At 36.5% G+C, this 16,301-nt stretch overlaps 1 protein-coding gene across 1 annotated transcript in view; it reads left to right on the top strand.

Moving 5' to 3' along the window:
* FAM199X (family with sequence similarity 199, X-linked) overlaps positions 1-15,902 on the top strand; it is a 22,296-nt gene extending 6,394 nt beyond the window's left edge. The window contains exons 2-5 of the mRNA XM_017862947.1: positions 3,097-3,316; positions 13,521-13,670; positions 13,919-14,080; positions 15,512-15,902. Of these exons, the coding sequence (XP_017718436.1) occupies positions 3,097-3,316; positions 13,521-13,670; positions 13,919-14,080; positions 15,512-15,859 (880 nt within the window). The 3' untranslated portion in view covers positions 15,860-15,902. The remainder of the gene's footprint in view (positions 1-3,096; positions 3,317-13,520; positions 13,671-13,918; positions 14,081-15,511) is intronic.
* The last annotated feature ends 399 nt before the right edge of the window (positions 15,903-16,301 follow it).

Raw genomic sequence — 16,301 nt, 5'->3', positions numbered from 1 at the left:
AGCGAGACTCCGTATCAAAAAAAAAAAACAAAAGACAAAGACTTCTGAGAACATTCAAAACCTTGTAATGGTTACAAATCTGAAAAACTGAGAAACACACTGACTTTGCCCAAAGGTGAGAGCACAAAATGAAGCAAATTCCTGACTCCTTTGGCAGTGATCTAATGGTTAGATTACTAAATATGGCATCTTTTTTTTTTTTAAAGGAATATCATTATTACTCATGGAGAGAAACACGTTTCTACAGAATTTTTAGAAGCTAAAAAGAAATTCTAATTAAAACAATTATCTAACAGTTTTCCTAGCACTGAACATATTATTTGGTACATAGAAGATACTGACTAAATGTTTGTTGAATGAGTGAATGAATAAAGGGAAAAAAATCACATGTAATTTGAAGACACAAGAGAAAAATAGTTTGCTCAGGACATAATGTAGATAGGGTTTACTGTGTCCAGAATGTATTTTTGTTTTGTTTTGAGACAAGGCCTTGCTCTGTCGCTCAGATTGGAGTACAGTGGCAGAATCAGCTTGCTGTAACCACAGACTCCTGGGCTCCGGGGAACCTCCTGCTTCAGCCTCCTGAGAGTAGCTGGGAATACAGACATGTGTCACCTTGCTCAGCTCATTTTAAAATTTTTTGTAGAGACAGTGTCTCGCTTTATTACCCAGACTGGTCTCAAACCAGGGTGTGATTCCTCTTCATAACTTTTATTGCAAGACCTGGGATAATTTGGTTAATTAAAAATTTTTCTAAAATGAGGATACTGTTCACCTAGCAAGCATGTGATGAAAGTAATATTACAAGGTATTCTAGGATTCTTAGATGAATTTTATTTTTTACTATCTATAAAATTTATTGACATCTACTTTCTATTTACTGAATTATAATAGTTTGTGTGTATGTGTGTTTCAGTGTTTTAAAATGCTGTACCTTCAATTCAAAAGAAAAGGTACCATAAAGTTTTTCAGATTGTCCAAATTTTGTATGTAAATCAAGAACTTCTAAAAGATTAGCCATACAAAATGGAGGAAGTTAAAAAAAAAATGAAGTGCGTAATTTGAGAAACAGATTTAATGAAGGATGAGACACGACCTAATAATAGGTAAATAACAGACTTTTCATAAGGAAGTCGTTACTTCAGAAGCTTGTTAGTACTGGAAATACTAAATCATTATCTTAAGGATTAATTCCCTATGCTACTGGCAAAGCAATGAAAATTGTCTTTTAATAGTATAAAACTAGTGGAAATTTACGAAAGAAAACAGATTGATAGATTTCAAGACCAAAAAAAAAACAAATCCAACCAAAAAACCCTGCAATAAATACTGTAGACAAAATGTTAATATCCTTAATGCATAAATAACTCTTACAAAATTAGTAATGAAAATATTAACACATAGGAAAACACCATAGCAGAATAGCTAATAAATATTTAAAAATTTGATCTTGCTAGTAATTAAATAAATAAAACTTGATATAAAAATGTTTCTGTGCCAGTGCAGTGGCTCACGCCTGTAATTCCAGCACTTTGGGAGGCTGGGGTGGATGGATGGCTTGAGCTCAGGAGTTTGAGACAAGCCTGGGCAACATGGCAAAACCCCATCTCTACAAAAAATACAAAAATTAGACAGGTGTGTTGCACCTGTGGTCCCAGCTACTTGGAAGGCTGAGATGGGAGAATCGCTTGAGCCTGGGAGTTTGAGGCTGCAATGAGCTGTGTTTGTGCCACTGCACTCCAGCCTCAGTGACAAAAGTGAGTCCCTGTCTCATAAAAACAAAAAGTTTCTGTCCTATAAGATAGGTAAAAAAAATTTTTAGCAGTTTTAGTGCTGTTAAGATTGTGGTGAAATGAGCACTTTTATATACTGCCTTGGGGAGTATAAATTGATGCAGCCTTTCAGAAAGGTGTTGACTAAATTGATCCTTAGAAGTGTTCATATTCTTTGACTCAGTACTTAGCTTTCAAGCAACTGTGTCCTGAGATAATATATTTTGATAAATAATTATAAACAAGGCTCCTCTCGGTATTATTTCTAATACTAAAAATTAGAAACAACTTATGTATCTATTATTGGGGGAATAAAGTTAAATAAATTATGGTACATTTAGTACAATGGAGTATTATATAGGCATTACAATGTTTTAAGTAATATACTTCGGAAAATGTTTAACATATTAATGTTAAATGAAAAAAGCAATATACTAAAATATATATATACAGAATGGTTGCTGATTCTGTAAAAAATATGTATGCACATAAAAATAAACTACCCAAATATTATAGATTAGTTGCTGCTGGATAATGGAATTATTGATCATTTTATTATTCATTCCTTTCTTTCCAACGTCTTTGCAATGAGCCTGTACAGCATTAATATGGAAAAGTTACTTAAATATAACAAACACTTCTTGAACATCTACCTGTGTAAATGCTTGTTGGTGCTTTTCTCTGCCCTGCAATGGCCCCACTCTTCCTTTAACAATAATAAAAGCTGTCATATATTGGGCACTTTTTATGTGTGCTGCAAGTGCTCTGTATTCATTCTCATGTGATCATCACAGTACCTCCATTGGGACACAGTCTTGGAGAGTGTGTTATTTCCTTAAAATCAATTAGCTAGGAAGTGACAGAGCAAGAATTTGAGCTGTCTGATTCTAGAGCTTACTCATAACCACTATGCTGTATGTTTTGTTTGTGGATGAAGATTTTACTTTAGTCCTAATTTAAATACTACTTTCTTTTAAAATAGTGTACTACAAAAATTTTCAGGCAGCTACAAAAGTAGAGAGAAAAGTGTAATGTACCCCATGTTCCTGTCACCCAGCTTCAACATTTATTCATATATGGCATCATGCTTCATCTGTACCTCTATCCACTCCCCAACCCCTGCCTTATATTGAGGCAATTCCTAGACATATATCATTCATAAATATTTTAGTATATTTCCTTAAAAGGTAAGGGTTCTTTTAAAATACAAAAAAAAAAACCCTCACATTCCTTATAAATGTTATAAATATGTCCTGTTAATTGTATCTTGACATTGTGTGGATTCTGTAGTTCTTGTGATTTCTTTCATGTTGTGTTTTTGAAGGTGGAACCTAACTTCTTGTGGAACAAGTGTTGCCAGCTCAGAAGGCAGTGAGGAGCTGTTTTCATCTGTGTCTGTTGGAGATCAAGATGATTGCTATTCCCTGTTAGATGATCAGGACTTCACTTCTTTTGATTTATTTCCTGAGGGGAGTGTCTGCAGCGATGTCTCTTCTTCTATTAGCACTTACTGGGATTGGTCAGATAGCGAGTTTGAATGGCAGGTAAGTTTTTTTGTCCTTTTCTTGACCTCATTACTACAGAAGTAGAACTATAAACTTCTCTTTTGATATTTTCATCTCTGCTTCAAAGTAAATTTCTCTAATGTTTATCCAGTCCTGGAGATTCTCTTACAACGTGTTTTAAAGTTAAGAATTTGATGGGATATCTTTATTTTGCTAATGTACCTTTTAGATGCTATAGATATCCTTTTGTAGATTTTTATGTTATTTAATACTTGTGTAATATTACCATTATTATATATCAGTACCTTTCTATGCATGAATCCAAGCAAATTTATGCTTCCTACCCTATAATAAATAGATTTTGTGTCCTTATAGGACACATATCAGTCACATTATATATCTAATATCATAAACTGTTATTACCATAAATACATGATTTTTGGTTCTGTCATCAGAAATATATAATTTCTCATTTTGTATTCTGTTTGTATGTAGACATGTTTTTCGCCTGACACTTTTTTCTTGTGGCATATATACCATGTAAAATGGCTTTGTGGTAAATTGTTTGAAAATGCTGCCTTATAATGAGTGCAGTTTGTCAGAAAATTTAGATTGTGTTATTACAACATCCATGTTCTGATTGTAAAAACAATACAACATTTAAAGATGTTTTCCCTGCCTACAGCAAAGATTTTATTCGCTAGATAAATTCGAATGCCTGCTACGTTTGAAAGCTATCTGAATACTTGAAGTTTTATTCCAAAAGAGGTATTGAATATTATAATTTCAAACAGCTTTCAAATAATACAGAATGGCACCAAATTTAAAAAGTATCCAAGTCCCACTCTACTATGGTTACCACTGTTAGAAGCTTATGCAGATTCAAGTATGTTTGCATACTATTAAAAACACATGGGATTATACTTCATCCACTGTTTGGCCCTGTGCTTTTTTTTCAGCTAACACATCTCATTCTTTTCCATAACTGGATCATAATTTACTTAATCCATTTCCTAATTATGGCTATTTCAGTTTGTTTCAGTTTTTTGTTGTTATAAACGATGCTACACTGAAAAGATGAGATTTTTTTTTAAGAAAAAACGTCATCACAACCTTCCATTTTGTTTTTTCATATTATTGTGGTTAAAAATTTTTTGCCAACTTCTTGAACACAAAATTTGAGGTGCAAATTCACCATTTTCATCATTTTGAAATGTATAGTTCAGTAGTTATTAATATACTCACAGTGTTGTGCAGCCATCACCACTATCTAATTCCAGGACATTTCTGTCACCCCCAAAAGAAATCCTATACCCATTAGCACATAGTCCCAATTCTCCCCTCCCCCTTATCACCTGGTGACTACTAATCTAATTTCTCTATGCATTTGCTTTTGTAGATATTTCATATAAATGGATGAATATGTGGCCTTTTGTGTCTGGCTAATCTTTCATTTGGCATAATGTTTTCAAGGTTCATCCATGTTGTCCCATATAACAGCACTTCATTCCTTTCTATGACTAATATTCCATTTTGTAGATGTACACTACAACATTTTGTTCATCCATTCATTAGCTGATGAACTTTGGGTTGTTTCTACTTTTTGGCTGTTATAAATAATACTGCTGTGAACATTCAGGTACAAGTTTCTATGTGGATTTATATTTTTAATTATCTTGGATATACCCCTAGGAGTGGAATTGCTGGATCATATGATCACTTGATATTTAACTTTTTGAGGAACTGCCAACATGTTTTCCAGAGTGACTACACCATTTTACTTTTCCACCAGCAACGTATGAAAGTTCCCATTTCACCACGTCCTTGTCCACACTTGGCTTTGTCTTTTTGTTTATAGCCATCCTGCTGGGTATAAATTGGTGTTTCATTATGGTTTTGAGCATCTTTTCATGTGCTTTTTGGCCATTTGTGTGTCCTCTTTGGAGAAATATCTATTCAGATACCTTGCCCCTTTTAAAATTGTGTTATTTTACTTTTTATGGTTGCATTGTAAGAGTTCTTTCTATATGCTGGCTACTAGACCCTTACCAGATACATGATTTGCGAAAATGTTTTTATTCTGCGGGTTGTCTTTTCGCTTGTTAGTATTTATTCACTTGATAGTGTCCTTTGACACCAAAGTTTTTAATTTTAATGAAGTCTAATTTATCTTTTTTTGCTGTACTTATATCATATTTTAAAAACCATTGTGTAATCCAAGATGAGGAAGATTTTCACCTGTTTCCTTCCCAGACTTTTAGAGTTTTAGTTCTTACATGTAGGTCTTTGATCCATTTTGAGTTATTTTTTGTATATGATGTGTAAGATAGGAGTCCAGATTCATTCTTTCTTTTTTGTATGTGTGTGTGTTTTGTTTTTTGAGATAGAGTCCTGCTCAGCTCAGTTGCCCAGGCTGGAGTGCAGTGACGCAATCTCAGCTCACTGCACCCTCCGCCTCCTGGGCTCAAGCCATTCTCCTGCCTCAGCCTCCCTAGTAGCTGTGATTACAGGCGCCTGCCACCAAGCCTGGCTAATTTTTGTATTGTTAGTAGAGACAGGGTTTCACCATGTTGGCCGGGCTCGTCTTGAACTCCTGACCTCAGGCGATCCCCCTGCCTTGGCCTCCCAAAGTGCTGGGATTGCAGGCGCATTCTTTCTTTTTTTAACAACGGAGTCTCACTATGTTGTCCATGCTGGTCTCGAATTTTTGGGCTCAAGCAATCCTCTCACCTCATCCTCCTGAGTATCTGGGACTACAGGCATGCACCATTGCACCTGGCTCCCAAATTTTTTATTTTGTATGGGGGTATCCAGTTGTCCCAGCACCATTTGTTGCAAAATTATTCTTTCCTCATTGAATCATCTTGGCACCCTTTTGAAAATGAATTAATCATAGATGTGTGGGTTTATTTTTGGACTCTGAATTCTATTCCATTGATGTATGTGTCTATCCTTATGCTAGTACCACACTGTTTTAGTTATTATAGCTTTTCAGTAACTTTTGAAATTGAGATGTGTTAGTTCTCCCACTTTGTTGTTCATTATAAAAATTGTTTAGGCTCACATCTGTAATCCTAGCACTTTGATAAACTGAGGTAGGTGGATAGCTTGAGCCCAGGAGTTCAAAACGAGCCTGGGCAACATGGCAAAACCCCGTGTCTTTAAAAAAAAAAATGCAAAAATTTGCCAGGCGTGGTGGTGTGCACATGTGGTCTCAGCTACTCAGGAGGCTGAGGTTGGAGGATCGCTTGAGCCCTGAAGGTGGAGGTTGCAGTGAGCTGAGATTGCACCATTGCACTCTAGCCTGGGCAACAGAGCTATTTGGGGTCCTTGCAATTCCATATGAGTTTTAGGATCAGGTTGCCCATTTTTCAAAAAAGTGTAGTTGGAATTTTGATAGAGATCACATTGAATCTGTAGATTGCTTTGGGGAGTATTGCCATCTTAACAATATTAAATATTCCAATTAATATGGGATGGGATATCTTATTTATTTAGGGCTTCTTTATTTCAATGATGTTTTGTAGTTTTCAATGTCTAAGTCTTACACTCTCTTGGTTGAATTTATTCCTAAATATTCTTTTGATGCTGTTATAAATGGCATTGTTTTCTTAATTTTATTTTCAGATTGTTCATTGCTAGTGTATATATAGAAATACAATTGGTGTTTGTATATTGATTTTGTATCGTGCCAACTTTGCTGAAGTCATCTGTTAGCTTTAATAATCTTTTCCCCTGTGTGAATTATTTATCATTTTCTATATTTAAGATCATGTCATCTATGAATATAGATAGTTTTCCTTCTTTTTTCCTCATCTGGATGCTTTTTAATTCTTGCTTAGTTGCCCTAACTAGATCTCCTGTACAGTGTTTAATAGAAATGGTGAAAGTGAGCATCCTTGTCTTTTTCCTAATCTTAGGGGAGAAGTTCAGTCTGCTTCTCGATGTGGTTTTTTAGTATTTTGTTAAGGAATTTTGCATCTATATTCATAAGGGATATTGGTCTGCAGTTTTCTTTCTCAGTTGTGTCTTTGTCTAGCTTTGGTGTCCAGGTAATACTGTCCTCATAAGGAGATAGGAAGTTTTTCCTCTTCTGGTTAAAATTTTTTAATAAGATTTTCTCATTTAAGATATAAACTTTTCATGATATTCATAATGAATTTTCAGTGTTTTTTTTTTTTTTGAGACAAGGCCTCGCTCTCTCACCCAGGCTGGAGTGCAGTGATGCAAAAATGGGTCACTGCAGAATTGACCTCCTGGGCTCAAGCAGTCCTCCTGCCTCAGCCTCCTCAGTAGCTGGGACCACAGGTGGGCACCACAACAACCAGCTAATTTTTGTTTGTTTGTTTGTTTTTGTAGAGACAGGGTCTCACTTTGGTGCCTAGGCTGGTCTTGAATTCCTGGGCTCAAGTGATCCTTCCACTTTGGCCTCCCAAAGTGGTGAGCCACCGTGCTCAGCCAGTGTCTCTCTCTCACTCTCTCTCTCCTTTTTTTTTTTTTTTTTTTTTTAGAGCAGACTTTGTATTTAAAATCAGACTGCAACAATTCTTAGTAAAGCATAAATCAGTTGGAGTCCTGATAATTCTAAGAAATATTTTTTCTGCTTATTTTCTGTGATTTATTTAGAGTTATCATCCATAATGTTACAAGGTGGCAGACATTTTTAAATTTTGATTGCTGGCTCCTTCACTTATGTTGCGAGTAGTTAGTGTGGAAAACCGTCCCCAGCCATTCACCGTTAATGTACATGAGTGACTATGATGTCGGAACAAAAATCATACCTGCCTTAGTAATGTGTTTTCCCACTTGTGAAATTGGAGTATGGATACTCTGTTACCATAGATATCTGCTATTTAAGTATGCTGAAAGATTTAAAGTGCTGTCTTGTATTTGTGGGATTTCATAATGATGAGCAGTAAATTATCCAAGAAGATAATTACAAATTACATGTTAGGATTAATATGGATTAAAAATCATTTACTATAGTTAAAAAATTTGTATTACTTCTGTTATGATTAAAACTACATCTGTTTAAATCTTTCTTTTAACAGATGTTTCAGTTATACTAAAGTAAATATAAATGATTTATGGATTCTCTGGGAAGAAAAAAGCTCACTACTTAGTAAGATGAGATTTTAACCTTAGAATGAATTAGCATCTTTGCATTTTGCTTTGCTGATAATTTTCTTTGCTTTCAGTCCTTTTGTTATTAAGGATATATTTGACTAGTCTTAGAGTCTGAGAAATTATTTCTATTGTTGAGCAGGAAAGCTTAGAAAATTTAAACAGTGAGTAATCAGCTGTCACACTTGAAACCTAGAGGTGCAATCTGAAATTAAACATCAGCTATTACAGAAATGAGCTTACTCATAAAATTCTGCTGCATTCTGCAGAGAATATGGCAGAGATTTAAGTCTCCCTGTGTTTCACAATTACTGATCATAATATAAATATGCCAAATATTGCCCATGAAAAATATGGGCTGGGAGTTAGTAAGCATTTATTCTGAAATATAGTATCAGTTATAAAATGGGAAATTGCTGGTCTAATAAATATATAGGAGCCCATACAATTCTCCGGTACCACCGCTAGTCTAACCCCATATCTCCAGTTGTCTACTTGACATTTCCACTTAGATGACCTTGATATTTAATACTAACCCATTATTTGATGCTGAGTCCTTGATGCAGTGTTGCAACTTCCAATTACAATATTTCCATGGAAAAAAATAGACTCTGCTTAGTGACATGTCTTACAACTTAGTAAAAAATTACTATTGTCTGTCCAAAGGACACTTGTGCTTGCTTCTCCCATTATCACTTCAAACCCTTTATATCCCAAATTTTATTCCTCTCATTACAAACTTGCCAGACAGGCAAAACTGTTTAGCATAGTTGAAAGCATTAGATTGGTGTCCTACTTTGGATTCTGCCACTAGTTGTATGACCCTCCCCAGACATTATTTTTTTCTTTATGTAAAATGAGGATGTTGGACTAGAAGATCTGTAACATCCATTCAGTTACCTTGCTATGAAAATTGAGGTCTTTAAGTGTATCACTCTGGGTGGGTTGTGTGACCTGAAATGTCACCAATTTTTTTCTGGTCTCAACATGAGACACTTTATTACCTTATCCATTCAGTTATCAAACAGCTTTGTAAATTGTTTTTTTTTCTTTCTTTTTTTTTGAGATGTAATCTTACTCTGTCGCCCTCACTGGAGTGCAGTGGTGCGATCTTGGCTCACTGCAACCTCTGCCTCCTGGGTTCAAGTGATGCTGCTGCCTCAGCCTCCCGAGTAGCTTGGACTACAGGCGCATGCCACCACACCTGGCTACTTTTTGTATTTTTGATTGAGACGGAGTTTCACTATATTGGCCAGACTGGTCTCGAACTCCTGACCTCGTGATCTGTCCGCCTCGGCCTCCCAGAGTGCTGGGATTACAGGTGTGAGCCACTGCACCCAGCCTTGTAAATTTTCATGTTACATTTTTCCTATCTATTCCCATTTTTCTTTCCATTTTTGCTTATTTTCATCCACGCCTAGATTACAAGAGCTTCCTATCTAATTCTAGTCTTTCCTCACTCTATTTTATCCCCATAGTGCTTTCTAGCTGATCTTCCCTAAAGACCAGTTTCATCAAGTTACTTCTTAGAAAATGTTATCGGCCTACTTCTACATATCATATGACAGTTTCTGGTTCTTCTGTTGAACTTTTAAATCCCTAGCACTGATTTTCTGTGTTAATCATACTGACATATGATTACATGATATCTAGGATATATGTCACTTCATACTATGTTTTTTTCCATCTATGACTTTGCCAAATTATTCTCCTTACCTGAATGTCTTTTCCTTTTTCCCCTATCATTCTGAAGCACTACCATGTGAAATTAACCCAAGCACTTTAGCAACATGTGACATTCTCTGAGAGATTGTGCTACTTTTTTAAGGGTCCAAAACCATGGCAAGGGATGGAAAAAGAAAAGTACATCTCTTTATTGAGTGTTGCCTGTATGCCAGGCATGTTACCACATTTAAACCACTCAACAATCCTTTGAGATTGATGATATTGACCACATTTTACTGCTAACTCTGAGGCTCAAAGAAATAAACTAACCTACACAAGGTCACACTGCTAGTGAGCAGTGGAGCTGGGATTTGAACTCTGGGATCTTTTTACTTATCCCTGAAAAAAAAATGGCCAAGGTACCACTAATTACCTTTTTTACACTCCTGCCTCCCCAACAAATGCATAGACAGAAGTAAAGGTACAAATTTAAGTGCTTAGCAGATATTCTCCAAGATTTAGGTGAATTTTTTTCTTATATTTTGAAAATATAGGTGTTTCAAGAGTTCTTTCATTTACCTCATTTATCAAAGGAGCTTGATGTAGGGGAGGGGAGGCCTTTTGTCTGATAAGAAGTGTCTAATTTTTTTTTTTAGGGGCCACAGGGAGCTTTGAAGTCAAAGGGAAAATAGCAAAGCATTTTCTTTTTTGCAATTATGGGCTGAAAAAGAGATGGCATTCATATGTGCATTCAGCAATCATCCTTTCATAACACCACCTAGATAACAATTAGGGTGAAGGGTGAACAGTTCAAGCAGTGTTAGTGAATGAGATTTTATGTTTTGTTTTCTTTTGTTTTTTTGAGATGATCGATCCGTCTCCCACACTGGAGTGCGGTGGTACGATCTTGGCTCACTGCAACCTCTGCCTCCCAGGTTCAAATGATACTCCTACTTCAGCCTCCTGAGTAGCTGGGATAACAGGTGCACACCACCACACCCAGCTAATTTTTGTATTTTTAGTAGAGGTGGAGTTTTGCCATGCTGACCAGGCTGGTCTCGAACTCCTGACCTCAGGCGTTCCACCCACCTCCGCCTCTCAAAGTGCTGGGATTACAGGCGTAAGCCACTGCACCCAGCCGTTAATGAGATTTTAAAATAAGTTATACAGATTGTTGGTAGTCACTTATGTGCTTGGACTTGTCAATAACTGTCATAGTGAAAATGTGGTTTTTAAGAGTAGTAGCTACTTATGGGGATGTAGAAACAATGGCCTCTCTCTTAGACAATTTCATTGTAAACATCATAGTCATCTTTTGCATAGTGATTGACTCCTATCTTTGTGGTTTCATTTATTTCTTTGTGATTGATTCCCCAGTGTCTGCCTGCAGTCCATTGCAACTCTCCCAAACTTTAATCCTGCAGCTTCAACCCACTGCTAGATATTTCCATTGATGATCTGTGGTCTGAAACCTAGCATTCATCATGTGCTGTGTTGTATAATTGTATGTCTGTGTTATTGTATTACTTTCCCAAGTAAAATTTTTGTGTAGGGACTTAACACTCCTTTGAATCCCCTGTACCTATTATACTGCTGTGTACAAAGTAGGAGTTCAAATACATGTGATCGCAATAGTCTTCATGACTAAAGTAGCACTTCGCTTTTTTGGTAACTGCATAAGCCTAGAAATCATCAAGAGTTCAGATACAGTTGCAAGCTCTATAGAACCAAAACACAGCAAAAAGGTGCTGTTTTATACCTTGTAAAAATGAAGCCAGTATGTTTGAAAATTGTCATGTGCTCCTTGTAGAAGAAAAGACTTTACCTTTTTGTTGAATGACTTAAATACATTTATTTAAAATTAAATCCATTCTAACTTTTGGAGGTAATGGATATATTTATTACCTTGGTCATGGTGGTGGTTACATGAGTATATGCACGTGTGCAAAAATATACATAAATATATGTAAAATTATAGCACATATTTTTGCTGTTTCTCTTAAATTGATTTTATTTTCTGTATGTTAGACTTGCTTTTATTTCTCCTTTGTCTACACGTTGTCTTCTATGATGTTTTCTAATTTTTCTCTTATAATACTTCTGGTTCTTAAAGTGTTTTGCTTTATATTAACAGCATATTTAAAATTATTTTATTATTTATTTTTTGAGACCGAGTCTCACTCTGTCGTCCAGGCTGGTATGCAGTGGCACAAACATGTCTCATTGCAGCCTCAACCTCCCATGTTCAAGCGATCCTTCCACCTCTGACTACAGGCATGTGCCACCACACCCAGCTAATTTTTTTTCCTTTTTTTTTTTTTTTTTTTTTTTTTTTAATAGAGATGAGGTCTCGCGATGTTGGACAGGCTGCTCTCAAACTCCTGGGCCCAAGCAATCCTCCTGCCTCAGCCTTGCAAAGTGCTGGAATTACAGACATGATTATTATTATTATTATTATTTTTTAGAGAGACGAGGTCTTGCCACATTGCCTAGGCTGGTCTTGAACTCCTGGGCTCAAGCAGTCCTCCTGCCTCTGCCTCACAAAGTGCTGAGATTACAGGCATGAGCTACTTTGCCCAGCCTTAATTTGTTTTAATTGTCTTGAGGTCACTGATACAGACTTGAGGACAAGGACCAAGATGTATTTGTCTATAAAGACAAATACAGTATGACAGTATGTTTAGCACAAAGCCAGTTAGTGGCACATCATTCAGGTCTCCCCAGATGGAGACCAGTGCTTCTTATTCATTACAGTGTGGAGGCCCTAGTCATATTCTCATTATACATTAAAAACTTTAATGATGATTGACTCTTTGGTTACCATTTTAATAAGTCTTGATTACGAGTCTAAGCTTTTCAAAAACATCTTTCATTGAATAACTATATGCAAAGAATATATATTTATATACTTATGTTGCTGCTTTGTATAAAATAGGCATGGATCAGAATTAATGTCCTGTGATTCTGTATTTGCCATTAGTCTTTTTTTTTTTTTTTTCGCGACGGAGTCTGACTATCTCCCAGGCTGGAGTAGTGCAGTGGCATGATCTCGGCTCACTGCAACTTCCACCTCCCGGGTTCAAGGGATTCTCCTGCCTCAGTGTCCCGAGTAGCTGGGACTACAGGCACATGCCACCATACCCGACTAATCTTTGTATTTTTAGTAGAGACCGGGTTTCACCATGTTGGACAGGCTGGTGTCGAACTCCTGACCTTAGGTCATCCCCCTGCCTCGGCCTCCCAAAGTGCTGGGATTACAGGCATGAGCCAACACACCCAGCTGCCATTAGTCTTATATTAAAGGAACTTTTAAGGAAGCCCTCTTAGCACAGCCCGCAGCATGTCAATCTCATAAAGTAACTTTTAATCGATGTGGAAAATATACTGTAGTATTTAAAATGCAGTCTGAAACAATTTTGCTTTCCCTCCCCACACCCTCCTTATTTTTATAAAGTTACCAGGCAGTGACATTGCCAGTGGGAGTGATGTACTTTCTGATGTCATACCCAGTATTCCAAGTTCACCTTGCCTGCTTCCTAAAAAGAAAAACAAGCACCGGAATTTAGATGAACTCCCTTGGAGTGCAATGACAAATGATGAGCAGGTAAAGATCTTGACATTCTTAATTAAAAGCTTTTATGTGGAGACTAGGTAAAGCTCAGTTTATTGCCTGTTTAAAGCTACTGGGGAAATGTGGGTTGCTTAGTAAATCTGAATTTGAGCTTTAACTGTTTTTCAGGGAACAAATAAAACCTTAAGTGCTTCTGATATGTAAACACATTATAATTGACATAATGAAGGATCAGAAGTTTTAGCAATGATCTTATTTGTTGTAATTTTTTCATCACATAGGTGGAATATATTGAGTATCTGAGTCGGAAAGTGAGTACTGAAATGGGTCTTCGGGAGCAACTTGATATTATTAAGATCATTGATCCTTCTGCTCAAATCTCCCCTACAGACAGTGAGTTTATTATTGAACTTAACTGTCTCACAGATGAAAAACTGAAGCAGGTATGTAAAGAAAATACAGATTATTTACCTATTAAAAATACCACCATCTTATAAAATGTAGACTAAAATAATCATATGTAAATACATAGATAATTAAGGCCAAAAATCACTGCTGTGAAAGGTAATATTAGAAAAAATGGTGGCACATTGATTTAAGAGGTTTTATGTACATCTCACCTGCCAGTACCTTTCTGGGATCAGTGTGAATCTAGAACCTGCTTTTCAGTTGTATAGGATTTGAAATGTAATGTTACCACTTACGAGGTGGTTAGGTTAAGGTATAGATTTATTCTAACTCAGTTTACAGGAGACTAATTGACAAAATACTAATTAATGAGAGCTATTCTTTGGTAAATATCTGAGCTGAGGGATTTGAGTAGTTTTATGCTGTAATAATTGAGCCAGGCTAGGGTGAAACCTAGTGAATTTTCCCTCTGCTGTTCTGAAATCTGCATCTCTGGTATCTTCTTCTTCTCCCCCCACCCCCCCTTTTTTTTTTTGAGACGGAGTCTCACTCTGGAGTGCAGTGGTGATATCTCGGCTCACTGCAACCTCCACTGCCCAGGTTCAAGCGATTCTCCTGCCTCAGCCTCCCAAGTAGCTGGGATTACAGGCACCTGCCACCGTACCCGGCTAATTTTTGTATTTTTAGTAGAGATGGGGTTTCACCATCTTGACCAGGCTGGTCTTGAACTCCTGACCTCGTGATCCACCTGCCTCAGCCTCCCAAAGTGCTGGGATTACAGGTGTGAGCCACTGCACCTGGCCTCTGGTATCTTCTAAATACAATTTTGCTGTTCTTTTCTCTGGTATGTAGTTGAATGAATACTTAATGTTCTTACGTTCTACTTTGGATTTGTTTCTTTGTTTTGCATTTATCATTATTTATGAAAAATTTCTCTCATTTCAGTATTTCTTCCAGCAGACATACTCTAATTTTCTACATTCCAGCAAATTTTTCATTAGTATGATAAATTGATGTCTTGCATTTGAAGACAGGTATCGTTGGCCCCTAGCTAAGATTTAGGAAACACCCTAATCTTATATAAAATCAGCAGCTTACTTAAATTATCTTAAGTGGAGACCTTTAACAACTGCCTAATCTCATCTATTTTATTTTATTGTTAGTTTGTATTTTGAGTGCCGTTTTTTTGTAGTCCTAAATTTCTGAAGGCGAGTAGCCTTCCATTTACTGATTATATTTTATGTGCTTTTAAAATCCAGCTCTATAACATGTTTTCTAGAATTTTGAACACTGTTCATTTTTCTAGTACTTATTTCTAAATTTAGCCTTTCTATTCCAGCTTATATATGCATCTGCAGCACTTTTGACAATCTTTTAGATTAAGTACAATATTATTTTCCCCCCAGCATTTTGAAGGTAGAACATCAAGGTGCAACACTAACCAGTTTGTGGTTGTGCTTCCCAAGGTCAGAAACTATATCAAGGAGCATAGCCCTCGCCAACGGCCTGCAAGAGAGGCCTGGAAGAGAAGCAACTTTAGCTGTGCAAGCACCAGTGGAGTGAGCGGTGCCAGTGCCAGCGCCAGCAGCAGCAGTGCCAGCATGGTCAGTTCTGCAAGCAGCAGTGGGTCCAGTGTTGGAAACTCTGCTTCAAACTCCAGTGCCAACATGAGTCGAGCACACAGTGACAGCAACCTGTCTGCAAGTGCAGCAGAGCGGATTCGGGATTCAAAAGTAAAACGTCTAATCAATACAAAACTTTACCTTTCAATATTAACATTAGTACTCCTTCATATAAATTTCTTGAAGAGTTAAAATGATCCTGCTGTCTAGATGCCTGTGGGTTTTGGTCTTAATTGAACAAGCAGGATGCTCTGCTGTTGAACAAAGCACTCTTGGCTGAGTGCTTTGAAATGCTGTTTTGACCCACAACCATATTGCATTCAATCTTACCTGATTTTTGTGTATGTTTTAAGTAAGATAAATTGGTGGAAATAATGAGTTATTCTCAAGATTGCAATATTGACTGCAACTCACTACTGAGCGAATCTCACTATGTTGCTGATGTTGCTGTCTATTAGCTCCTAAGAATGTTGTGTATGTCTTTTGTGTGTGTTAAATGTTTTCTTAATGTTTTAATCTTAAATGTTTCTTCTTAGCTAATTTAAAAATCTAATACTTTCTCTAATTTCTGTCTACTCTTTTCACAGTTGAGAAAGTTCTGTATAGTATTGTTGGGCACTTAAAAAAAAAAAAA

The sequence above is a fragment of the Rhinopithecus bieti genome, unplaced genomic scaffold (genome assembly GCF_001698545.2).
Source record: "Rhinopithecus bieti isolate Rb0 unplaced genomic scaffold, ASM169854v2 scaffold_67299, whole genome shotgun sequence".
NCBI lineage: Eukaryota > Metazoa > Chordata > Mammalia > Primates > Cercopithecidae > Rhinopithecus > Rhinopithecus bieti.
Note: the sequence above shows the minus strand (reverse complement) of the source record. Positions and strands in the feature narration are given on the sequence as shown.